At 53.1% G+C, this 24,855-nt stretch overlaps 11 protein-coding genes across 11 annotated transcripts; 4 read left to right on the top strand and 7 right to left on the bottom strand.

Moving 5' to 3' along the window:
• Positions 1-473: 473 nt before the first annotated feature.
• On the bottom strand, positions 474-2,475 carry ACU8 (Acetyl-CoA hydrolase; the record flags this gene model as incomplete). The annotated part of the gene is made up of 4 exons (XM_051474556.1): positions 474-1,190; positions 1,241-1,724; positions 1,780-2,022; positions 2,333-2,475. 4 exons carry the CDS (start codon positions 2,473-2,475, stop codon positions 474-476), a joined length of 1,587 nt encoding a protein of 528 aa, XP_051321746.1.
• A 731-nt stretch (positions 2,476-3,206) lies between these two features.
• On the bottom strand, positions 3,207-4,190 carry J4E85_010344 (uncharacterized protein; the record flags this gene model as incomplete). Its single annotated transcript, XM_051474555.1, has 1 exon — positions 3,207-4,190. The coding sequence occupies one exon, from the start codon at positions 4,188-4,190 to the stop codon at positions 3,207-3,209; it is 984 nt and encodes a 327-aa protein (XP_051321745.1).
• A 353-nt stretch (positions 4,191-4,543) lies between these two features.
• J4E85_010343 (uncharacterized protein) lies at positions 4,544-5,783 on the bottom strand (the record flags this gene model as incomplete). The annotated part of the gene is made up of 2 exons (XM_051474554.1): positions 4,544-5,441; positions 5,491-5,783. 2 exons carry the CDS (start codon positions 5,781-5,783, stop codon positions 4,544-4,546), a joined length of 1,191 nt encoding a protein of 396 aa, XP_051321744.1.
• Positions 5,784-7,231: 1,448 nt separating this feature from the next.
• J4E85_010342 (uncharacterized protein) lies at positions 7,232-8,882 on the top strand (the record flags this gene model as incomplete). Its single annotated transcript, XM_051474553.1, has 2 exons — positions 7,232-8,776; positions 8,853-8,882. 2 exons carry the CDS (start codon positions 7,232-7,234, stop codon positions 8,880-8,882), a joined length of 1,575 nt encoding a protein of 524 aa, XP_051321743.1.
• Positions 8,883-10,815: 1,933 nt separating this feature from the next.
• Positions 10,816-12,420, bottom strand: J4E85_010341 (uncharacterized protein; the record flags this gene model as incomplete). Its single annotated transcript, XM_051474552.1, has 1 exon — positions 10,816-12,420. One exon carries the CDS (start codon positions 12,418-12,420, stop codon positions 10,816-10,818), a length of 1,605 nt encoding a protein of 534 aa, XP_051321742.1.
• Positions 12,421-12,928: 508 nt separating this feature from the next.
• ANB1 (translation initiation factor eIF5A) lies at positions 12,929-13,652 on the bottom strand (the record flags this gene model as incomplete). The annotated part of the gene is made up of 4 exons (XM_051474551.1): positions 12,929-12,993; positions 13,046-13,178; positions 13,231-13,497; positions 13,629-13,652. The coding sequence occupies 4 exons, from the start codon at positions 13,650-13,652 to the stop codon at positions 12,929-12,931; spliced, it is 489 nt and encodes a 162-aa protein (XP_051321741.1).
• Positions 13,653-13,951: 299 nt separating this feature from the next.
• J4E85_010339 (uncharacterized protein) lies at positions 13,952-16,037 on the top strand (the record flags this gene model as incomplete). The annotated part of the gene is made up of 2 exons (XM_051474550.1): positions 13,952-14,432; positions 14,482-16,037. 2 exons carry the CDS (start codon positions 13,952-13,954, stop codon positions 16,035-16,037), a joined length of 2,037 nt encoding a protein of 678 aa, XP_051321740.1.
• Positions 16,038-16,297: 260 nt separating this feature from the next.
• Positions 16,298-16,931, bottom strand: J4E85_010338 (uncharacterized protein; the record flags this gene model as incomplete). The annotated part of the gene is made up of 2 exons (XM_051474549.1): positions 16,298-16,425; positions 16,490-16,931. The coding sequence occupies 2 exons, from the start codon at positions 16,929-16,931 to the stop codon at positions 16,298-16,300; spliced, it is 570 nt and encodes a 189-aa protein (XP_051321739.1).
• Positions 16,932-17,625: 694 nt separating this feature from the next.
• J4E85_010337 (uncharacterized protein) lies at positions 17,626-19,172 on the top strand (the record flags this gene model as incomplete). The annotated part of the gene is made up of 3 exons (XM_051474548.1): positions 17,626-17,896; positions 17,946-18,794; positions 18,844-19,172. 3 exons carry the CDS (start codon positions 17,626-17,628, stop codon positions 19,170-19,172), a joined length of 1,449 nt encoding a protein of 482 aa, XP_051321738.1.
• A 309-nt stretch (positions 19,173-19,481) lies between these two features.
• J4E85_010336 (uncharacterized protein) lies at positions 19,482-21,591 on the bottom strand (the record flags this gene model as incomplete). The annotated part of the gene is made up of 2 exons (XM_051474547.1): positions 19,482-21,173; positions 21,220-21,591. 2 exons carry the CDS (start codon positions 21,589-21,591, stop codon positions 19,482-19,484), a joined length of 2,064 nt encoding a protein of 687 aa, XP_051321737.1.
• A 609-nt stretch (positions 21,592-22,200) lies between these two features.
• J4E85_010335 (uncharacterized protein) lies at positions 22,201-23,893 on the top strand (the record flags this gene model as incomplete). The annotated part of the gene is made up of 2 exons (XM_051474546.1): positions 22,201-23,022; positions 23,072-23,893. 2 exons carry the CDS (start codon positions 22,201-22,203, stop codon positions 23,891-23,893), a joined length of 1,644 nt encoding a protein of 547 aa, XP_051321736.1.
• Positions 23,894-24,855: the final 962 nt, after the last annotated feature.

Genomic DNA, 24,855 nt, shown 5'->3' with positions numbered 1-24,855 from the left:
TCCATGCCATATGCACGGAAACGCCTGGTCTGAGCAGAGTTTTCTGGCTCGACACCTGCATCAAACACCCACGCCCACGTCATGCTCTCGTCTGAGGTGGCATCCGTGGTACCAGTTGCAGAAGAGGCAATCCACCTGCATCATCGCCCCATCCTATAGTCGAGCCTTGTGCAACATGGTCGCGCTAGTCAAACGCGCGACATGCCGTTGTTGAAAAAGAGGTGTCGCGCAGGATAGACGAGAGCGTCGATGGTCGCAGTGGTGAGGTTGAAAGTGTAGAAGGAGCATGTCTGTCCACAACACGACGAGGACCATAAAAAGCATATATGCTGTTTTACTTGTTATTGGTCACGTATGAGCTGGTTGATCTGCTGTTTCACGTTGTCATGTTTCATTTGTACTACTACTGGAGTAAGTTTATCGCGAACATTCTCTACATCCAAACACTTCATTCTAACTCTACATACCCCTCTCTAACTCTTGTAGTCCCACTTGGGCAGCTTCATAGTGCCATGGTCATTCAGATGCCTGTGCATATCGAAGCTGTTCCACAGCAGATGCGGCTCATGGCCCCAGCCCTTCCTCAGGCACTCAAACTCCGCCTTGTTGAAGTAGTCCTCCAAGATGGGTACGTAGTCGGGGTGAGCGCACTTCTTGATGATGACGCGGGCACGCTCCTTGGGTGAGAGACCACGAACATCAGCGAGACCTTGCTCCGTGACGATGACGTCGAGGTCGTGCTCTGTCTGGTCGATGTGCGTGCACATGGGTACGATGCAGGACACACCAGTGGGGTCGGTCTTTGTGGGACGCGATGAGGGGGTGTGCATGATGGAGTATTTGGAGGAGCGAAGGAAGTCGGCGGATCCACCAAGACCGTTGAGCATACGGCTTCCCATGACACAGGTTGAGTTGGCGTGGGCGTAGATGTCGACCTCAACAGGTGTGTTCATGCCAATGACACCGAGACGTCGAATGATCTCGGGAGAGTTGGAGACTTGCTGGGAGCGGAGTAGCAGCTTAGGCGCGTAGCGATCCCAGTTCTCGTAGAAGCGGTGGAAGCCGTCGGGAGAGAAACGGATCGAAGTTGCCGTCGCGAAGTCCAGGTTGCCAGAGTCGAAGAGGTCCAGGAAGGAGTCTTGGAGGACTTCGGTCCATACCTTGAGGTTCTTAAAGTTTGCGCCACCGGACTGTGTCTGTCAGTATGAAGCATCCATCATTCAAAAGAGAGAGAACATACTGCAAGTCCACCAACAACAGCGTTGGCAATGTTTCCAATACCAGACTGAATGGGCAGGAGGTTCTCTGGCAGACGACCATGGTTGACCTCGTGCTTCAAGAACTCAATCAAGTTCGCAGCGATAGCCCTTGAGGTTTCATCCTCGGCGGCGTTGGGCTGGGTCTGATCGGGGTAGTCGCTTTCTACGATAGCCACAACCTTCTCTGGGTCAACAGGAATGTGCGGTGTACCGATGCGATCTTCTGGGGACATGATGAGGTAAGGCTTTCGGCGCGGCGGAAGATCGGTCATGGTGATGTCGTGTAGGCCTTCGAAAGAGGGCGCTGCGGTGTTGACTTCGATGATGATTTTATCCGCCATCTGGATCAGTTCAGGTGATGCACCAACACTGGCTCCTGGAATGATCCCACCATCCTCGGTAATGGCCGACGCTTCCACGATGGTCACATCGAGCTTGTTGTGGGGCTTGTTCAATGTGTAGAAGCTACTCGGAATCAGCACCGTTTCCTCTTCGTGGAGTTCTGCGTGTTTGTACATACCCGTACATCAAGTCAACGGGAAACATACTCAGATGTTTGTCGAAGAAGTTGATGTTGCCATTGTTGATACCCTTGGCGATCTCCTTACCGACTTGATGCGGCGACCGGCGCTCGATCATGTTGAGACGTGCCCATCGATTCTCAGTCTCCGCACCTGACGATGCACCGACGAAGAGATTGTATTTCAGCTGACCCTGGAGATTGTTCTTTTCGACATGGTCGGCCATGGCCGTGGGGATCTTCCTGCCATGCCGTTAGTCTAAAACTTTAACCAATACAATAGACAAGACCGTTCAAATCAAGGCATGTATGGCGAGAGTCATGGCCAAGGCTCTTGAGTGCTCGTCTTGACCTGATCCATGCGCAGCTCGAATTGTGGAGCCGGAGATAGCTCGGCTTTCGTCACTTGCCAAACTTCCGTTCCACCTCGGGATCCAAGATCGAACTACCAAGTAGGTCCGACATCGTACGCCGTAGTCAGGGCTACCTTGAGTACCCGAAGAGCCTCATAGCTTGGCCGATAAAGTAGCGTGAGAGAAATGGAAATGCTTACTTTGGATATCCGACACCCGTGAAGCCACTCCAGCCAATGTATGCTCCATTAGGGAAGTGGTGAAGCAAGTCCTCAGCTTTCGCAATCTTCTTGAGATAGCTTGGCCTCCTGACCCGGCTCTTCAATGCTGCTGAGACCGACATCTTTGATTCCTGCCGTTCTTCTCTTCCGCCGTGACGATCGTGATCGGATTAGTAGCTTATCGATAAGCCTATAACTGTCCGTGGAGCGTCAAGCTCAGCGCAGGCGTGTAATAAGGAATATAGAGTGGAGAGGAGCCGCGATGGGCAAGATGTGTCAATTGAAGTTTCTGGGGAGACTTGGAGTATTTAAAGCATGGAGAGGCCAAGACTAGACTCGTTTCGACCGGCGTCGGCGTGGAGTGTTGCTGTGGGCTGATGCTCATGATGACCCACCCAAACATGACGTCTGCCGCAAAACCCCGGTCGGGGGAGGGGAGGTGCGTGCAAGACTGCGCGATGATTGGAGGGCTAGTCGTAGGATTATTGGTTTGTGTGGTTGTTTCCAACGCTGTGTAGAGAATGTCCGATCCGGATCATCCGCTGTAGGAGGCTACGAACTATCTCACTTTTTCGTGTTGTTTTCGACCTGAATACCTTGCTTCAAGACACACGATAAAGCTGCGCACCGTACATTATACATAGATATTCTTAACAACATTCAAATCCAGGCACTGATCGCTACTTGACTCTGCGTTTAGCAAACAACGTGGCGTGGTGCCCAATATCCGAATTGAGATGGAAACGTGAAATTGTAATCGCTCGTCGTACCTGCATTCGCATTCATACATGTGAATTCAATCCAACTCCTCGCCCGTGTTACCGTCAGTGGGCTTGCCATATGATTTCACAGTCTACAACTCCATTATCTCTTGAACATCATCCACCAGACCATCCCATACTGTCTTCTCTGGTGCGAAATAGGTCCTGAAGACATCTTTCAGCACCTTATCACCAAGATCCATGTGCCCGCCCTTGGTCGTTTTGAAGTGTAGACCACCCTTCTCGTCGAGCTTCTTGAGCCCAATCCAATCCTCTTTGTAGATGTCGCGATCCCTCAGATCCGTGACCTCGTTGCTGGTAGTGTTGGTGTACGCGAACCAGCCAGACTCCTTCGGTATGACAGTGGTGTCGTCCTCGAACACGTACATGACGAAGTTGTCTAGCGCAGCAAGGTTCTTCGCGTAGGTGACGTTCTTCAGCACCCTCTCGTTGTTGATGTCCGCGATGAAGTTGGAGGATTCGAGATACTCTTCTGTGGGTTCTCCAGTCGTCTCGTTCGTGGCCTTGAAGTACTGCGCCGGCACCAGGTGCCCCTGCACCCATGCGCCCCAGGTGTTGGATTTGAGCAACCCGATGTAGCCCTTGCAAAGCCAGTCTCCGTCCTTGCAAAGCTGATACTTTGCGATGCCGTTGTGTTGACTACCAAATGTGACCAGGTTCTTGACTTTAATTCTGTCGCCACAGCGCTCTATCATTCCACGGAGGAACTGACCGCCCTGCGAGAAGCCAAGCGCGTTGAGGCCTGGGGCTTTGCTCAGAACCGCGTGTTCTGCGATGTCGTCGCAGACCTGCGCAATCTGCTCTGTAACATTGCCCAAGAATGTGGCTGTTCGATCGCTTCCAGCATCTTCATCAAGCCGGATGTAGTATACGTATGTGTCGGGGTTCGTCTCGTTTGCGAGGTCGCCGACGCTATGCAGGCCGTCTGCGGCATAGTTGTCGCCCAAGCCGTGCCAGATGAGCAGTGGGAGGGGCTTGGAATCGCTGCGTGCGAGCGGTGACGCGATCACCTGCGTCACGAGTAGGAGCGTCGAAATTGGAAGTAAGTGAAGCATTTTGGCGATGGTGGAATGAAAGTGGAAGGTGGAGGTTCGAGAGGCGCAAGCTGAGAGCATATGAGACGCGCACTGATCTACGCGGCGTTGCATGACGTTGGCATCAAGCCGAGGCAGGTACAGCCGGCCATGGTCATAGCTCTCCATAGCTTTTACGCCCACGCAAAAAACATGACATGAGCAAGGCAGCGTCGTCGTGATTTATAGAAAGCAAATGTACATTCTAACAGTTACACAGAGTCTGTATTGCTATGTGCCGACCAGTGGTATACTATCATATCGTCAAACAGATCTTTTGAACGCCGGAACGCCAACACATTGCGCCGTGCCATGCAATGATTGTGATGGATTCTTTAACCAGCAATCAACGGTGTCTGTACCGACTGGAGCGCCTCTTGCTTCATTGCTTTCCGCTTCTCCTTGCTGATGGAGCTCTTCTTCTCTGTCTTCTTTGCCTTCTTGGCCTCTCTCCTGGCCTGCTTCGCAGCGAGCTCTTCATCGTCGAGCATCTCCTCCTCCCACTCATCCCACTTTCTCTTACGCTCTGCAGACTTGCCCTTTGGTGTGCCCTCTGTGATGGCCTTGTGGTACGGTCCTTCAAGGATTTGCTCAGACTCAGTCCATAGTTCGTCAGCGAGCCAGATGGGCAGGGCCTTGGTCGCGGGACCTTTGACGTGCAGGCTGCGGATGTTGCGCCAGCCCTGGCCGACGTGCTTGTTAACGACTTCGGACACGACAGCGGCAGTGTTCTCCGTAATCTGTTGAGGGGTCATGGAGAGGTTGGCGACCTTGATAGATGTGTTGGCGGAGGGGCTCATGCTGAGGTAGGTCGAGTTGAGAGCAGACTCAATCTCCTTTGCTACACCTTGCGGTGTGCCAACCACATTCTGGGACTCCTTCGCATCCTTGTCCTTCTTTGCGCTCTTGTCGATGTATGCGCCGGCAGTAAGGCGGATTGGAATCGGGCGCTTTGACTTGCTCTTGTAGAAGACTTTGCCGAGGCACTCTGCGACAATCTTGATAATTCGATCGTCAACCATGAAAACGTCGTACTCGGCAAGAAGCGCGCGCTTCTGCTCGAATGCCTTGTATCGCTTCTTCAGCTTGTCTACACCGAGCACACGCTGCACCTTTCCGCGAAGGGCGGCCGGGAAAGCGTCGGATGCGACGAGGTCTTTGTACGCTCTTTGCGGGTCTTTGGTGAAGATGCATATCCGTACATCGTTTGCAATGATGGGATGGGGTAGCTTGCTGGTATATATTAGCGATGTGGCGCAAGCGCTGCTATGCGCGAACATACATTGCCAGAGGCTTCATGCTCTTGGTGTTGCCAATCTGCTTCTTCGTCGCCAGACTGAGAAAGATGGGTTCGTCGACCTCCTCCGCCTCGTCCTCATCGGCCGCCAAGCTCTTCTTGGGGGCTTCCTCCTTCTTGTCCTCGACGTGTTTCTTCATGTGCGCAACGAGCGCCTTGGCCGCGCGCTCGACTTGCGACGGGTCGAGCTGGTAGGGCGTGCCATTCGTGGCTTTGGTAGTGAGCGGCGCCTCGGGCGCCTTCTCAACCTTCTTGGTAAGGGTCTTGGATTTGGCCATTGTTGCGGTGATTTGGTGCGATGTTGCTGGTCGCTGGAAATTCTGGGCTAGACCCTTGTCCAACTTTCCCTTCGAACTTTTTGCCGGCGCCACAGTTTCTCCGAAGCTCCGAAGTCAAATGCGGGGCTCCTCAGAGCCAATCGTCGCGTCGCAGTATCCTCAAGCACACGACAGGCTATTCACCCTTGCAATGTCACCAGCCGATGGATTTCAATTTCAGTCCTTGTCCCCATGCCGTCAGCCGTTTCATGAGCAGCGCGTCAATGTAGTATAGGGGTACACAGGCTATCATCCCGAGGCCATTTGTGCCCACCACAGAAAAGTGGATGCGAGATGTTCACACTATTGTGGACTGGGCCATTAAGGTTTCGTGGACGCGGCAGCAATTATCACCTCTGTATTGAATTGCCCACACGAGACAAAAGTGTTCGTTATCGATTGATCGAAGCCAGTCCGAACACGGTCCAGCCGAAACGCCATCACCGTGCGCTCGCCTGGCCATCTTTCACGACGCGTCTATACCGCTGTCGCGCGTCCGTCGGCCCTACCGCTCCACTTTGGTTACGAACGTGTTTGCTCTCACGTTAGCTGCATCGATTGCTGCACAAAGTTTTTCTTTTCACCTGCGTGACGTTTGCCTGTATCTGGATATTGGCGTACGGCTGTGGGTCCATTCGATCGCTGCCCAAGAACGCGTAGTACATCAAGATCTCGGTACGCGTTGAGTGCCTGCGTGTAGATTGCTTTTGGGGTATTCACTTTACTTCACGCAGTCGTGAAGTTTACTGTGACCGACGTGTATGCCATTAGGGCAGCAGGAAGTGTGAAAGATTCCGTCCCAGCGCGTAGACATTACCAATGATTGCAGATTAATGTGGAATTGGCTGCAGTGCAGAGGGGCTGGCAGAGCGGAGAAAACCAAGTTAAAGTGGCAGCCGAGGGCAGAATGTATGTCATAGGCGTAATAATTGTGCTCGTGCACAGAGGCTGGTGAACGGATGTGGCCGACGTGACTGAACTTTGTGATATGTATAGCGAAGAAGCGCTGCAAAAGCCTGGAAAAGAATGCAATCGGACTAGCTGAGACACGCAGGGCATCTTCTATCTGAAAGCATGTTACAAAAGACGTATTGCAAGGGCGGAATGCGTGGTGAACTTGGGTGCTGGTTCTTACGACGGTCCTAGCTTCATCACGCTAGCCAACCCACACCCGCGTGTCGCGACGTCTTCCATGATCGCGTTCGTGACCCGTAGTTTCGCAATTGACCTCATGGCCTCTTCCTCCTAACCTACGTCTTTCTTTTCCCATACCGCCTCGTGTCAATCTTCGCGTTCCCAACACTCCTTCTGCAGCCGCCGGCCTGCCCGTCTCCTTCGAGACACGTCCACCTTACCCCATAGACCTCGACACGCCTGCAGCACCGCGTCTTAGGAGCTCCCCACACGAGATGGACTTTTCACCCAGCAAGGCGATGCCGCACTCCCTCATCCAGTCGACAGAGACGCAGTCGGGCCATGTTCGGAAGCCCACCCCAACGCTTCTTCCGGCCTTCGGCGAAGATGGGCCATTCTCTTCATCGCCCTTTCCACGCCCAACGTCCTCGAAACGCAAGTTCGAAGAGGACTCGCCCACCTTCCCCAAGCAGCTGAAGTACTACCCGACCCCCCAGCCCACGTCGTCGACCAACATTCTCTCCTCGTCGCCCCGCCATGCCCGGCCGGGCTTCGAGCGAACCTTCTCTGCTCTGTCAGAGAGGACCCCACTCGGTGCTGTGCCCACCGTCGACCTCCCCGCAGATGGCGAGGTCGTGAGAATGGGCCGAAGCTCCAACACTTCGGACTACCAGCTCTCCACCAACCGCCTCATCTCACGCGTCCACGTCCAAGCTGCCTATCACGCGCCAAGCCCGCCATACCCGCACGGCTACATCGAGGTTGAATGTCTGGGATGGAACGGTGCGAAGATCCACTGCAAGGGACGCATCTTCGAGCTGAGCAAGGGAGACACCTACATGTCAGAGAACCCCGAGACGGCCATCATGCTGGATGTACAGGATACCCGCGTCATGATTGCCTGGCCGACCATCCCTGTATCAAAGTTCTCCTGGGAATCCGAGGAAGAAGGCATGCCTACCCCGACTCGTACGCGTACCCAAGAGAACTTGGCTTCTAGTCCTCCTGTTGTTCCACGCTCGCCTGTCTCTCAAAGCCCTATCCGCCCCCCGGTTTTCGCGGGCCTCAGCTCGAATGCCCAGTCCGGCCCTGTTCAAGTGTTTGAAGATGCCGATGCAAGTGTAGATAGCCCTGGCGTCAAGACCCCAGGCTCTGCAGACCAGACCTTTATCCGCCCCTCTCTCCCAAGCTCCCGGTCTAGTCACGAAGTTCGTCCTGTCATCGACCCCAAGGAGAGTATCAACTTCGCTGCCGACGACTTCTCCGACAACGACGAAGAGAACGACCCTGTTGTACACTCATTCGGACCCTTCGGTCAGAACTTGCTCAACGGTATGGCCTCTTTCAATACAGCTACGCCAACACAGCCCAACGCTCCCCGTATGCGCGGACCACTACTATCGCCGTCTCCCAGACGTCGTGTTACGGAGCCTATCCGGTTCAAAGAGTCGCCCATCAAGAATCACGTCATCAACCAGTTGGCGTTCTCTCGTATCCACTCGCAGCCACTCTCCGCCATCCACAGCAACCTTCCTGCCGAATTGAAGGCTTGTGCAATTAAGAGCACAGATGGCAAGGATGAAGAGGGCAACGGCGCATCCACGCCCCTTCCTCAGCTCTCCAGACAAGAGCTCAAGAGGATCCTAGACGACACTCCTTGTGTTGGTGAGATCCCCCGTGCCGGCAAGGATGCCGCTGGCCAACCGCTTGAGAACGAGTTCTACTACGTCCCTGAGATGGACACCAACCAGATGAGGCGTGAAACCATCACCGCCGGTACACGCAGCACCGGACTGCGGTCTGTAAGGAAGACACACAAGGTACGTCACACTCACCAGCCCCTACACCCGTTGTTCATCAATGTCTTCCTCAAGATCAATCGCTAACCAGTTATAGCAATATTACTGGAAGAAGCCTCGTGTCTAAGCACCTCCCTGTTCGCATCGCCCATGCCATCCCGGATGGCAAACTCCCTTCAACTATACCCGTTTTTTTCCGCGTTTGTACCACCGCCGCGACCACACCAGACAGCACACGTCCGCCACCGAGCCCTTCGTCGGCCGCGCTCATACTACCTACACTTCTTGAATTCTACCCTGTTTTTATATGCATAGCGAGGCGTTACGATACCATTTTCACGCTCCTCGTTGTATCTCGGAGTTTCGAGTTTTACCCTTTTCTTGTTTACACGTACGGTCTTCTCTGAACAAGAGATGATGTGTACTTCCTTTTACCTGCTGGATACGAAACATTTTTGGATCGGCGTCTGCGCTATACGTCCGGTGGCGCTCTTGGTTTACGGTGAGAGTGACGAATAGGGAACTGTGTCGAGAAATGGCACTGCAGCCCGGCCTCACGGTATTTATTGCGACGATCATCAGCAATGATGGCGAAGACGTTCGATTTCATATCTACGAGTGTTTAGTATGCGAGCAAGAGAAAATTTGTGTACCTGTATATCCGATGTTTTCTACGATCAAATCAACGAAAATCCAAAAACTATCGCATGTTGATGTGATCATATGTGACACACGGCCATGGCCTCTTGAATCGAAATCTCAGGGCTCATACGACATGGAGCACCACAGTTCAAGAGTTCAGATCCATCAGTGCGTTTCCAGGCTTTTGGCGTTTGAACGCCGTGCGGTATGATCGGTGACGTCATAGATACGCTCGTGACGCGATCTCACGTGACCTGTTGCAAGACTGTCAAACATGCGCAACACGACATAGCAGTATGGGTAACAATAGAGTCGAAGCTGGTGGTGTTTGAATTTGATCGATTCACTCTACATGCCTGATTCCCTTCATAAAGTCTCAGATGCGAGACAAGACAAGCACGCCATTGATGCCATGTGCCGTGGAAGAAGTAGTAGCGACCTAGCCCTCATATCCATCGCATGCAATCGTTGCAATTCGTTTCCACCGACCCCGTTGCTCTCTTCGCCAGACGCCGATAGAGGCGAGTAGTTTACTTCAACTTCTTCTTGGGGCGGAGCTGGTTGGTGTGTCCGCACTTCTTCTTGCGCTGTGGTGTTGTTAGTCAAAGTCCGATGCCCCAACCGTTCCTGGTTCAAGGAACAGATATTTTCTCATGACGTACGCAGTTGACAGCCCTCGGTGGTAGGCGTGCGTAGCACTTGCGGCAGATCATCTTGTCGCAGTTGTACTTGGAGGCAAGGGCCTTGAGCGAAGGCTCAATGATACCACCACGGAGACGGAGGACCAAGTGGAGGGTGGACTCCTTCTGGATGTTGTAGTCGGACAGAGTGCGGCCATCCTCGAGCTGCTTTCCGGCGAAGATCAGGCGCTGTTGGTCCGGGGGAATGCCCTCCTTGTCCTGGATCTTGGACTTGACGTTGTCTGCCCGCTGTCAGCTGCTATCCTCCCTCTTCTACATGTTTTGCAAGCGCGGGCGATGCGATGCGATGCGGCGCGGTGCGGAGTACTGCCGTCGAGTGGCATTGGGGGTGTGCGTACCGATGGTGTCACTGCTCTCAACTGCGAATAAGTCAGCGCGGGGCCCATTGCAATTCGTGCAGCCGAGATATACCTTCGAGCGTGATGGTCTTGCCCGTCAGGGTCTTCACGAAGATCTGCATCTTTGGCGGTGTTGCGGTGTTCCGTGATCTCAGTATCGAGGTTGAGGGCGGAAGTGGTAGACGAATTCCACACTGTGTGCGCGCACAGACACCCATGCTAGGCCGGCAAGCGTTAGCTCACGTCAAGCGCCCCTCACGTGTGACGCCTTCCATCACTCCAAACCGGCGCATCAAGCGTGCATTAATTCAAAGAAGACACCTGTTTGGCAAGTGATAGTCACGCTTTGGATTTGTATTATTACATGCACGTGCCGACCTCAAGCTTGCCTCTTCTGTGCTTTCTTCCACTGCTCAACCCTTGCTTCCGTGGAACCGACCGCTAATATGAGCATGTTCATCGATAGCCCTGCGATCTTTGCAGCTTCTCTGTACAGCGTCTTTGCTACATCTGGAATATCATCTTCCGTCTTCCAAATCGGGTATGCCTGCCCTATCCTAAGTATCTCAGTGTTCTCCTCGGCTACCACTGAGACTGTCTCCATTGCGCCCTGAACCACTTTTATCACCTCCAGTTTTTCGTTTAATGGTAAAGTGTGGGATGCCTCCTGTGGAGGATGAAGTGTTGTAGTGTCGATAGGAAACATATTGTACAGCGCATGTCGGAAGTCATCAGCATCCCTGGTGCGCTGAATTTCGGCATCATCCAGATACTCGGTGGCGTAGAAGTCCAGGTACTGATCCATCTCTTCAGGGCCCATCGTGAGAACATCCTTCTCTTGCACCTTTGTCAACTCCTCGGTAGTGAAGCGTCCCATTCCTCCTCGCCTGGCTTCCTCCGCGGCCTTCATCTGCTCCCGCCACACCTCCCAGTTCATCGCCGCCGCTGTTGGTTCGGAAGAGGATTTCGGATAACGCTTCTCATCGTCGAGAGGATAAAGTAGCTTGATGCATATGACGAGGGAGCTCACTAGTTGCGCCTCAGCGAGATGCCGTATACTCAGACGCTTCTTACCGTCGTGGTGAGGAGCGAAGTCATAGCCGAGCAAGTCGCCGAGTCGTTTTGTTGCATCGTAAAGCTCCAGTGGCAAGGCAAGCTCTTTCAGATAGCGGAACAGAAGGAGCGGCACGTTCAGAGCTGGCCAAGTGATACCGTGGTCTTTGCTGTAGCTCATTTGTAGGTCTATGAGCGTCTTGTAAAATCGTGTGTAAGTAAGTGATACGCTCGGATCGAGAACAGCACGGTAGGCAGGTAACAGTCGATCTCTCATGGCGAGTGGCAGTAGCTTGATTGCTCTGCGATATGCTAGTTTGCCATCAATGACCCACGCATAGACATCGCCTGGTGTGAACGGCAGCCTTAGTGTCAAGATACCAAGGTAGCACAAGACTAGACAATCGTTGAGATTGGGTGCGGCGGCTAACCTCATGCTCCTTTTTCCCTTGGTATCTCTGAGATGACCCTTCTCAGTATCTGTGGCATCATCCTCGCTTTCCATGGTGCTGAAAAGTTGTTGACTCTGTGACTCTGAGGACTCTTCATCCTGACTCGCGATCCGGTCTCCAAGTTGAGCAATGCGCAGCGACCAGAGATCGCGTGTAACTGCTTCAAGTTCAACAGGCAATCCTCGATCCTTGATGAGGAACCAAAGTTGATGTCGCAGGACGAGCTGCAGACATTTCAAGTATAAATCAAAACCTCGGGCGCCCTTGTAAATTTTACCAGTGGATTTGGCGTCATCCTCCGTCTCTTTCTTCTTGCGCGTGACTGTTCGTGAAGCCCCTACGTAGTCATCGTCATCTTCTCCGCGGACTAAGCCAGCCTGTTGGTGGCCGTTCTGACAATACAAGAAGCCGTCTTCGCCTTCTTCGTAGCGTCTAGATCGGCAGTTTTCTACGCCACAAACGGGGCCTTTAGTCGACATAAACGAGGCTTGAATGGATTTGGCGGTGTACCCGAATATGGAAAGAGTGGATGCAGATATTTCAAGGTAACGAGGCTGCGAGTGAGATCAAGTGCGTTCGAGTGCTGCGTCACATGCTATAGTTGTGGTCCAGGTTACACGAGATCGAAGTTCGCCGGCAACTAGCGCGGATCCGGCAACCAGTCACACGAATTTTCTACCAATGAGGGACGCGACATTTGCCGTAAAGTCATCACCTTTTATTCATTGCCAGAAGCGTAAGGGATATATCTAAAGAGGGAAATGCATCGTAATACGTTTCCCAGACATGGCAATGCAAAGAACCCAAAACCATCCGAAGAACCTCGTGCATTGGTCGCCTAGTGCAAATCGCACGGGAGAATGCTACGTTTGCCGCGGAGCTACAACTTTGCACGCAATATGCAAAGAGTGTTGCAGCCCCGTTTGTAATCTGTCTGCAGTCCGCACCTTGCTTCCTGCCAAACAGTCTACGTATTGAGCGATGCGCTTATTTGGGAGCCTCCTTGGCGTCGATGCAGGCCTCCTCACCCATGGCAGTAAGGATAATGACGTCTGGTGGTATGTCAGCAAGGCCCAAAAATCGCCTGTTCCGAGTGCAACTTACTGGTGTCCTTTCCGTCCTCGGTGAACATCTTGTTGATCTTGTCACCAACTTCACCATCGGGGATCTTGACGTCGTCCTTGGTGGAGCCGTCGTCGGACATGAGGGAGAGGAAACCGTCGTCAGTAACGTCGAGCTAGTTCGCGTGTTAGCTCAGGCGTCGCATTGGAGCCTCATGGGCCACTTACGAGCTGGTACTCGCGACGGGTGACGTTGGGAACGTCCATGTTGTGGGTGGAGGGGCAGAGATCTTCGAGCTTCTTGCTGGTGAAGATGTCGATGGCGACCAGATGGACCTTGGCGTGGCCGTGCTTTCCGGTCTTGGAGGTGGTCATCTCGACGATCTTGCAGGGGCGGTTCTTGATGCAGACGAAACCGTTCTTCCTCAAGGCAGAGCACTGCATGGGGTAGGTGGTGGAGGCACCCGCATCGGCGGAGTCGAAGGTGTGCTCATGCTATAATTTGCGGCGTCAGTATAGGGCGCAAGAGGGCGGCGCAAGAGGGTGCGAAGCTGGAGCGCAGCTGGCGACAGTGCTCCGAAGGGTGGGGTAAGAGCACATGCGGGGCTGAATTCCGAGGGACGTACCTGCGCGTCGTTGTTGTCCGCCATGGTGATGAATGAGAGTTGGATGCGACGGGGAGGAGAGGCTGAGTTCGGGCTGCTGGGCGAAGGGCAGTGGGGTGGGCAGTGTCCTTAAATGGAGATGGAGAGAGAAGTCTTTTGCGTGGGCAAAATTGGGCAGGCGCGGAGGGGAAGGTGGCGCTAGCGAATCCCTGTCTAGCTCGCGGATTAAACAATCGCCGGGCCTGCTATGTGAATCGAGGTGCTCTACAACTACCTTCAGACCTCGCTATCCGTGTTTGATTCTTAGCATGCACCCTTGAACTGATTGCGACCCAGTAGGCATCATGTGGGGTCTAGATAGGCTCTCTTCGTACTCGACGCCCACCGGCACGCCGCCTCCACGACGCGACTCGTACTCGCCCGCTCCCCGAAGGGGCTATCCAGCACCCGCGCAACCCGTGAGGCCGGGGCTGAATCCGCGATCGTCTTCGCTGACGCCCCTCATATCGCCCAATGCTTCGACTGCGAGCCTGCCTCTATCCGCGCGCATGCCAAATGGCGGGCCACGTAGGCGCCAGACAGGGGGTGTTCCGCCCAACGTGCCAGATCCCATACACGTGCTAGACTCGATTATGGGAGGACCGCCGCGCAACCCGCCTGCCACGAACGGGGAAGACTCGACGCGTATATTGGAGAAGCCTGAAGTGGTAGAGGAGGATATTGATTTCGGGGACCTGAGCTTGCACGATTTCGCAGCGGCGAAGACCGCAGAGCGACAGCAGCCCACTTCTGTACATACATATAGCGCGCAGTCAGTCGAAGAATGTATGTTTTCATGCTCAGAGTCCCAGGTCTTTGCTCATTGTGCTTGCAGATGACAAAGACAAAGACAAGTTTGAGGACCTACACAAGTCGATACTGGCGTGCGATGAGGTGCTCAAGTCAGTGGAAGCAAACCTGACAAACTTCCAGTCGGATCTCGAGGCCGTATCTGCAGAGATAGAATCACTCCAGAACCGGTCCATTGCTCTGAACACCAAGCTGGAAAACCGAAAAGTAGTGGAGAAGCTGCTGGGACCGGCGGTCGAAGACATCAGCATATCACCAGCTGTCGTGCGCAAGATCGCTGAAGGTCTGGTCGATGACGGCTTCGTGCGTGCCCTTGCAGAAGTCGAGAAACGGTCCAAGACAGTCAACGACAAAGCCAAAGAACATCCAGACTTGATGGCCATAAAGGACGTCAAGCCCCTGCTGGACGATCTCATAAATCGCGCCGTTGAACGAATACGAGACTATATAGTCGCCCAGATCAAGGCCATCCGTTCACCTTCCATTAATGCGCAGATCATCCAACAGCAAGCATTCCTAAAATATAAAGACTTGTATTCTTTCCTCGCGAAACACCAGGCAGAGCTTGCGCAACAGATAGCGCAGGCATACATATATACCATGCGGTGGTACTACCTCAACCACTTCAGCCGATACCGAACCGCGCTCGAAAAGATCAAAGTGCATGCTATGGACAGGTATGATGTTCTGGGCGAAGATCCCAGTGCGAGAAGAGCTGGAACTCTGCTCGGTCAGTCTCGAAACGCACCAGTTGCATACGACGCTTTCTCTCTCGGACGACGTCGCGACGCACTGAAGAGCTCCTCTGTCAATGCCTTGCCAGCGAACGTTGCCGAGGACGAGAAGTCGCCGCATTACCTCGAAGTCCCTTTCCGCAGCTTCAACCTCGCACTCGTCGACAACGCATGTTTTGAGTACACCTTCATATCTACATACTTCGCCCCATCACAAAACTTTCACGCGATCTCACGAACCTTTAACTCAATCTTCGAGCCTACGCTAGCAGTCGGCCAAGCGGTTACAAAGTCGCTCGTTGAAGCAACAACAGACACGCTTGGTATACTCCTGTGTGTACGACTCAACCAGCACTTCGCATTCGAACTACAACGTAGGAAGGTGCCGACGGTGGAAGGCTATATCAACGCAACCAATATGCTACTCTGGCCACGGTTCCAGCAGGTTCTGGACATGCATTGCACCTCACTCCAGAAAGTCACTGCATCTCTACCCGGCCGACCTTCGACCGGTGCGGCGCTACTTGGCTCAAGCTCTTCCACCGCTACCTCCACAGCGCCAACACCTCTCACACAAAAGTTTGCAAACCTTCTCCAAGGCATTCTGGCTCTCTCTTCGGAAGCAGGCGACGACGAGCCAGTCAGTGTATCCGTGGGCAGACTGAGGAGCGAGTACGAAGCCTACCTCACCAAGCTGAGCAAGGGTATCAGCGATGCGCGGAAGAGGGAAAGGTTCTTGTGTAACAACTATAGCTTGGTGTGTACGATTTTGGCAGATGTTGAAGGAAAGCTTGGGGAAGAGATGAGGGCACACTTTGAGAAGCTGAGAGATGCCTTCGACAAGTAAAGTAGCTGATAAGAACAATGAACATCAGCACTGCAGGCTGACAGACATTCTGGCAATGTCTTCTGTTCTGTGTACTCATTCATATATTAGACACTCACTTCCATACGAGCAAGAAAACTAATAGGTGCAGGCAGGTCTAGTTGTCCTCTGTCGACTAGATTGATGTGATGTCATTCATTCCATTTCTATCCAATGCGTGCTCTTTGATTATCGAGTCTTTTCGCTAAATAGACACAGCGCAGCTCAGCATATGGCGCTCTCTAACCCATCAACGGGGCCCAGTCCTTCTTCGCTTGCTCGGTGAAGAAAGGCTTGACGTAGATGCCCTTGCCAAGAGTGAATCCCTTGCTCCTCAACAGCATGTACATGGCGTTGAGGTGGAAGTAGCCTGAAAGTCCGTGTGAGCATACATTCTACATTTAACATGTAGTTCCATCGAGGGTAATACTAACTGTTGGGAATGACGAAGCTGTTGTAGTATTCAGCCAAGTTAGACATAGTCATAGTCTTGCCCGCTACGGTTACATCGAAGCTCTTTCCAGCGCTCTCGTTGTAAGCCTTCTCGTCAACGGCGTCAAAGACGGCAGCAAACTGCTTGAAGAAGTTGATGACGTCGTCGAGGGACGAGAATGACGAGGGGTCCAGGTTAGGGGGTGCGGCCGATCCGTTGAGCTTCAGGGTGGTGAGGCCATCGAGTGGGAACTTGCCGACGAGGATGGGTTGCATGCGGAGGGGAAGCATGTCGCCGAGCTGGGCGTTGAGAAGGTCCTGGTCGGAGGGCAGCGAGCTGTTCTTTGCCTGCTCTTCCTTGGCTGCTGTGAGGAAGCCAACAGCGCTGTTGGCGATGCCCTTGAAGGTGGGCACGGTGGCCTGGTAGAAGGAGGTGGAAGCCATTTTGGTGAGTATGTATGTATGTCGAAGTGGGGGTTATATGTTAAAGTAAGAGTATATTCAGACAGGTGTATGAGCGAAAATTTGTATAGATGTGTGAAGAAAAAGAAAAGGGCGATCGCCCGAGTTATCTATATACCTGAGTACTCAGGATTCTGGAATGTACCCCTCGATCCGCACGTAACACGTACGTCGGCCCATTGTTTGTCGTTAACCCCGTTCCGTCAATCGTGTCTCAGACCCCGTAGCCTGCATAGCGCCGTTGAACTGCCGAGTGTGTGGGCTCAGGGCTTCTAGTCTACTGCACTGCTGTGGATACAGTAGGCAATCGAGGTATACATAGTTCTTTTGCAGTGAATGAGCTCATGACCGTTGGATTAGTCATCGGACGAACAAGATTTGTGTTAGACGTAGGATCTTTCGAGTCTCAGGCTCAGACATGTAATGTAGATGTAATGCGCCTGCATGCATCCTGAGGTGGTGAGACTGGAGAGCGGGCCTTTCCGCACTAGTCCTGCACAGCATTGCCCCGCCTAGTCCAGAGCACAGACCACAAAATTTCTACGTTCGCCGCCGTAAACCTCGGCATGCACGTACATGACGGACTACTTCACATCCGTCACGGTAATCGCTGACACATCCTTGGTGGATACTATTCCGCTCTCCAGTTTCACGTCTAGAAAATTAATCATCAAGCATGGCCAAGCGGAAACGTAGCGCGAATGCGCAACTGCAGGCTGCAAAGAAGCAGTACCCGAACAGCATTCCAAGTCCACCACAAGATGCGAATCCACTCGAGCCAGCAAGCGTACATTCGGTCATCTCATCTGAAGAGATCGAGGTCGCAGTTGAGACATTACAAACGCTATCCTCACATCCACTACTAATCAAGTCAAAAGCGTGCAAAGACCTGAGGACTGCTGTGTACGACTTCCGTCAAGCATGTACTACCGGCCTGAACTCAGCTGGTACGTTTGATATCTTAGATTCAACATGGAAGACTAAGCGTAAGAATAGATGGCAGTAATCTCACTGCGCGAATATCAGGTGCGCTCACAGACGCCAAGTACACAGAAGCCCTCATCCTGTTGGCAGAGATGCGCATCAGGAAAGACACACCAACACTAGGTGCTCTTTGTCGTTGGGTGCGTACTCTGGACGTAGTCTCCGGACTGTCGATTCATGTGCAGGTCCCTAGTCATACAGTGGTCGGTACAAATGCGCAAAACGACGAACTGATCGGGGTGCTGGATTCAATACTAAGAGTCACGGGTCCGACAGACACCACAGCCCACGGCATAGACATCGCATCAGGTATCTCATTACAAGACACCTGGGATCTACGAGGCACCAGCAAACCCACTCGCCAAGTTCGACAAAGCGTTGAAGACAAGAGCATCTTCAAATCATGCTCCCCCGACCTCAAGGACCGTTTCCGCATTATCGAAACTACCGCCGGTCTGCAGCGCAAACCACCGAACCTTCACCCTGCAATCCTTTACGCCTCCCAAGACGACGCTGTGCTGCTCGGCAAAGGACCCAAGACAGAATGCTTCAAGCACCCAATCGTACCCAACCTCCGACTGATCAAGGACGTACTTTCTCCAGAGGAATGCTCCGCCATCATCGCAGCCGGTGAGACTATAGAGTTCATCCCCGATGCGCCGATGCGTCCGCAAGGTGAAGACACTAGTGTGCTAGCACACAACTTCTACTGGATCGTCGACCAGGCATTTCACGACAAGCTCTGGGAAAGAGTGAAAGCGTTTGTGCCGGACAGCGTGGCTGGCAAGAAAGTGCGCGGTATCAACCGCCGCTTCAGAGTATACAGATACGTGCCGGGTGCTGAGTATCGCATGCACATCGGTTCGTATATTCTAACAAACCAAAACGATCCATAGGCTAACTCTTGTAGATGGCGCATGGCCACCCTCAGGTATCGATCCCATCACTGATGATTACAAATACGATGCGTCGCCAACCGACGCGCGCCAGTCCTCTCTCTTCACTTTCCTCATCTACCTCAACGACGAGTTCAAGGGTGGTGAGACGACTTTCTTCGTTCCTAGTGTTAAGGAGGGCGTTATTAACGCTTACCCTGTTAAGCCCATCATGGGTAGTGTCGCGGTATTTCCACACGGCGAGGCGCAAGGAGCGCTACTTCATGAAGGCACGGGGGTTGTTGAGGGTGCGAAGTATGTTATTAGGACTGATGTCGAGTATGATGTCGACAGTACAGCCTGAAGAGCTGCGCTTCATGTTATACTACAGCAGAGACGGCCGCGCAATTTCGCATCGAGTCTGTAGAAACACATCACAACAAAATATCAGAAGGATACAACTCAGTTTCATGCAGCAGACAGATCCCATATCGTCATTTCCAGTCATCCAGAACGTGCTATGTAGTCATGCTAACCCCCAAGTCCCGACCCAATATCGTTTCCCCCCAAAGAAAAATGGACAAACCACATCATGTATATAGAACGTCGTCACAAGAAAACCCCTTGAACCTAGATACCATCAAACGCCTCCCTAGTAGAAAAGCACGGAACCCTAATAAGCAACACCACTAACCTTCCTCTGCGTCATCCCACTCCACCCACCGCCTCTCCCCTCCTCGGCGATCTTCCCACTAACATCTCTCCTGCGTCCCGGCGTACCCAGATCCGACTCATCAAACTCATACGGGTTGATGTAATCGACACCGGAGCGGCTGACGACGCGCGGCGACTGGCCCTGCTTGGGTGTGTAGTTTGCCTCGCCCGTGCGCTTGATACTCGTGTAACTCTTCTTGTGCAGCGTGAACGGCGAGTTGGTCACGTTGTTGTGCGTGGGGACGGGTGGAGGGGTGTTTACGGCGTATTGTTTTGTGGCGCTGGGGAAGTGGTTGGGTTGTTGGCGGAAGGAGCCTTTTGTGGGGGAGGGAGAGTTGGAGGCGCTGCGCACGCCTTCGGTCGCGGCTTGGAGGTTGCCGTAGTACCGCGATTTCGGGGTGCCGGAGCGGGAGTGCGACCGGTCGAACGTCTTTTCGGTGGAGATGGAGGTTGTGGTCTTGGTGCGCTGGAGGCTGGGTGGGGGAGGGGAGGTGGCTTTGTAAGGGTCGTAGAAGGTGGCTGTGCCGGGAGGAGATGGCGGGTTTTGGCTGAGGGGGTTCATGCGTAGAGGTTCGGGGGCCTCCGGCTCTTCGTCGTAGTCGGAGACGTCGTCGTAGGGTGAGACTGTGTTGTAGCCGTTGTTCGCGTTCGAGGGGAACATTGTCTGCTTGGGCGCTGGGTAGTGGTCGTGGTGCTCGTCTTCCTCGTCAGGATGCACGAACCAGTTGTCGTTCTTGAGGCTTTGCTGGGAGTTACGCTGGAGAGAAAGATCACCGGTCGCTTCTTGTTTGGAAGAGCGTGCGGTTCCGGGAGGAGTGTGGAAGGATTCCTTCGAGGAGGACGAGGTAACGTGGGATCCGCCACGAGAGTGTCGTTTGATGTTCGCTTGTTGAGAGAGCATGGACTTGCGTTGGGCCAGTGTCTGATTGTCTTCCTCGTCGTTGAGTAGATCGTCGCGGTGGTTGAGCTCTTTGCGGGACTGGTATGCGGAAGGAGGCTGAGAGTACATGGAGAAGCGCTCCTTGGATTGGCGAGCTGAAGCAGGTGTGTGAGGCGAATACGTGGTTTCTGAGTCTGTTCGCGTGTGCATGAATGCGACCTGGTTCTTGGTGGGACTTGGGACATCGCTGTAGATGTAGGAAGGAGTTTTCGAATCGCGGCGGTCTCCGGCAATGGTGCTCTGGTCGCTGAACCTCTTCTCTTGGTCTGACGTGAGAGGTGTAATGGCTGAGATTGAAGAGTTCTTGTGCTTGTGCTTGGTCTTTCTGCGCGAAGTCAGGTTGTCCTCAAGCGGGTTCATGTCCGGTGGCAGCTTTGAGATCTTCCTGAAGAGGATAGCCAAGTACAGATCAATGGCGGTTGAGAGGACGTGGAGGCCGCCGGTAGCAATTGCGGTGATCCATGTTGTCAACAGGACTATGTTTGTCTCATTGTCTGTAGGGAACATGGTGCGCCACCGCCCAAGTGTTCCGGCATCCATATCGGAGTTGCGACGAGCCATGAGTACGGTGAAGACGTAAAACGGGATGAAGCCGGCGTCGGTAACGAGAGCAAAGAAGTGGTAGCTGGCGGAGCTTCCGGCTGGTCGCGTCTTGGGATTACGGACTAGATGGTATATCGCGTATAGACAAACGATGAGGTCCACACCGGGCTGTTTGTGTTAGCGAAGTCTTAAATGTTGACTGATTTGTGCATACCGGTATCCTCAAAATATAGCCCTCTGTATCTTGCGCACCTCGAATGAAGATACCGCACAGCATGATGCCAATTGCGCCAAGCAGAGTGAGGATCTTCAGACTGAACTGGATCCATCGCGCAATGTCGATGAAGACTTTCGTCTTCGGGCTCATTTCCTTCGCGTGTGTGTTACCATACGGAAGGATGAGGTAGCTGTCCGGGTGCTTGTTGAAGTCGATGTAAGGACCTTCCTGCTTCTTCTTCGGTGGTGGAGGAGGCATGCGACTAGCCATGGTAACTGCCTTTGGATTGAACGTCGACCGGGTGGGGTCGGTATCAATCATGGAATCCCTCGACGCTGCGTACATATGGGGCTGCCAGCGGCCTGCCATTGTTGCGATGGAGAACGAGAAGTAACGAGGGAAGGAAGTTCTGCTGCACACGACCGTCAGAACAGAAGGTGAGAGACGTCTTCTCGCTTATTAGCAAAGAGATGCAAATGCTGGTTGATAGCTGACATGGGCCCACGCGGGGACCTGGGGTGATATGTATGTAAATATGGGGTTGTCATGACAACAATCAATATCGACCAATGTAGATCCAGAACGGCTCATGACGTGAGGAAGCACGGATGGGACGGGTTTAGGCATGGACTAGTCGCAGCCACGAGCGGCTGAAACCTGTATTAGCCAGGAACATGTGGGGGCCCAATGAGTTGCAGCAAGGAATTGTGGTCAGGTTTGCTTTGTCGGTGGTTTGAGCGGCACGTTGGGCGGAGGAGAGGCCCAACAATACCGTGATCATATCATGGTAAGCGCGAAGCATTGAATTGAACTTGGTTTCGCTCATCATGATTCCAGTGTAAATATGATGGTCGCGGCGTTGAATGAGTCCAAGGATGGGTGTCGTTGACCTCGGGAGCGTCCTGTTCGGTGGACCTTAGTCATCTTGAAGTTCCTCGTGCGGCGATCGCCGCTATCAGATGCAAGGACCTTCACACCATGCACCTTGTCCGCCACCTACAGAGGACGCCCTATGTTTGCGCTAGCTGCACTCAACGCATATCAGGCGCGTCGGCTCCGATAATACGCGACCATGGTACCTTGAAGCATGCGAGAGCGATCAGCACGATACGACATCGGACAACAAAGCCGTCTCCATACAACAGCGCATCTGCAACACCAAGACCACTTCGCAATGCCTACAGCACGACTGCAAGCGCGCGCGGGCGCCTTCGCGTCGCAATCATCGGTTCGGGACCGGCAGGCTTCTACACGGCATACCGATTAATGAACAAGAACCAAGATGCCGTCGTGGACATGTACGAGCAACTCCCGGTGCCGTACGGGCTTGTCCGCTATGGCGTTGCGCCGGACCATCCAGAGGTCAAGAACTGCCAGGACACATTTGAGGAGGTCGCGCAATCACCGCGCTTCAACTATATTGGCAATGTGAGGGTTGGACACGATATCGAATTGGCCAAGATGAAGCCCCACTACGACGCGATACTGTTCTCGTATGGCGCAAGTGAAGACAGGCAGTTGGGTATCCCGGGAGAGGAACTGCCGGGAGTATACTCGGCCAGGTCTTTCGTGGGATGGTACAATGCGCTGCCGCAGTTTCGGAGCCTAGCACCCAATCTCCAAGCTGGCGAACAGGCAGTCGTCATAGGGCAGGGAAATGTGGCGCTGGATATTGCGCGCATATTGCTCAGCCCTGTCGACAGTCTACGACATACCGACATCTCGGAGCAGGCTATCCAGACACTATCTGAGAGTCGGGTGCGGTCCGTGAGGGTCGTTGGCCGTCGTGGGCCAATACAGGTACGTCTTACTAGACGCATGCATCAAGCCAATGCTAACCAGAAGCCAGGCTGCCTTCACTGTCAAGGAAGCTCGCGAGCTGATGAACATTCCTTCCGTCGCCTTCGAACCCATCGACCGCTCCCTCTACCCACCCGAGATCAAGAAGCTCCCCCGAGTACAAAAGCGGATAGCTGAAGTCCTTCTCAAAGGAAGCAAGGTTATTAGAGAGGAAGCCTCGCGGTCATGGGCCCTTGAATTCATGCAAGCGCCCAAGTCTATGCACGCAGACGCTGGTCACCTCTCTTCAATCGCCTTCACGAAGCAACAATTCGTCCCCGACGCCGATCCCTTCGACCAACGAGCCCGCGTCACACCAACAAACGAAGAGACATCGCTAGAGGCCTCGCTGGCTTTTAGATCCGTAGGATACAAATCGACCGGTCTACCTGGCCTTTCCGACATCGGCGTACCCTTTGACGAGAAGCTCGGCATAATACCCAATGACATGCACGGGCGTGTCATCACACCATCGGCAGGGCCTGGCAGCTTGACAGCTGGTCATGTTCATGGGTTATACTGTGCAGGCTGGGTCAAGCGTGGGCCGACCGGCGTCATCGCTAGTACCATGCAAGACGCCTTTGCATCTGCGGACATCATTGCGCAGGACTGGGAGGCCGACGTACCGTTTTTGAACGATAGCAGCGGCGACAATAGAAGCACGGGTCTCGGCTGGGATGGCATCAAAGATAATGTTACTAGTACACGACCGCTGAGTTGGTCGGACTGGAAGAAGATCGATGAGGCTGAACGAGCAAGAGGCAAGAGCAAAGGCAAGGAGAGGGAGAAGTTTCAGAGTGTGGAGGAGATGCTCAAAGTTTCGGATGCATAAAGACTTGTTTTTGAGGAATTCTAGACACAAAGTATGCATGGCGTATTGACCCGCTAGGTGCTTCTCTCCAGCCGGACATGTAGGTGAAGTTGGCAGCTTTTGGAAGTATGTTTTGTATATAGTCGTGCCGTTCTTCGACTCCCAGGGACATCAAAACATGACCTGCCGCAACATGATCTGGTTTTGATATGATGGACAAGCCCTCCGACTCGAGTCTCTTCCCTCAATATTTGGTATATTAGCACTAGTGACGCGTTTTGAACACAAGCACTTTGTTTGCATGGACGGTGCACACAGCCAGACGCAAATCATGAGTTCCTAGTTTCTTGGTTCTAGAGAGCAGAAACTCGCACATCCGCCAGTTCCTTCAATTTTTGGAAATTTGTGCCAGAGATTGGTGTGCAGAAGAGTTCTCCAGGCAACGTTGAAGATTATATACTCTTATATGCCTAGTGATGAGGTCGAAAATGTATGAAATGAAAACATGCATCGCGATGTGCTGTCGCAAGGTGCTCTTCTCATAGACCGGAGCCATCTTGTTTTGCGTGTCTTCCACACAAATCATTATCGATGGGGGCTCCTCTTTTGGAAACACAGCTCAGGAAAAGACATCCCTCAGTTCCACCAGAGTTTTAGTTTCCTGAGACCGCGCGGTGTGTTAAAGAGGAGAAGATGTCTGCAAGGCCGAGCCGATTTTATACGTGCTTGCAGCAGCCGGTTGCATGGGAAAGAACTTGGTGAGTTTTTGAATATAGAATGTAGCCGATGCGAGTCGGATACTCGAGGCCCACCAACATATAAAAGACTTCATTTGGTTTTTGGTTTCCGACATGCGTTCCGTATATTCTCTTTTGAGAGGCAGCGCCGCAAAGCATCCGTTGGTTTGATAAAAGTTTTGGAAGAGCAGAGGTCGGGGGAGTCGTCATGGAAGAATACGAATCTGATTTTGGAGCAGGGCGGAG

The sequence above is a fragment of the Alternaria conjuncta genome (assembly GCF_024043145.1).
Source record: "Alternaria conjuncta strain BMP 0040 chromosome Unknown scaffold_22, whole genome shotgun sequence".
Classification (NCBI taxonomy): Eukaryota; Fungi; Ascomycota; class Dothideomycetes; order Pleosporales; family Pleosporaceae; genus Alternaria; species Alternaria conjuncta.
Note: the sequence above shows the minus strand (reverse complement) of the source record. Positions and strands in the feature narration are given on the sequence as shown.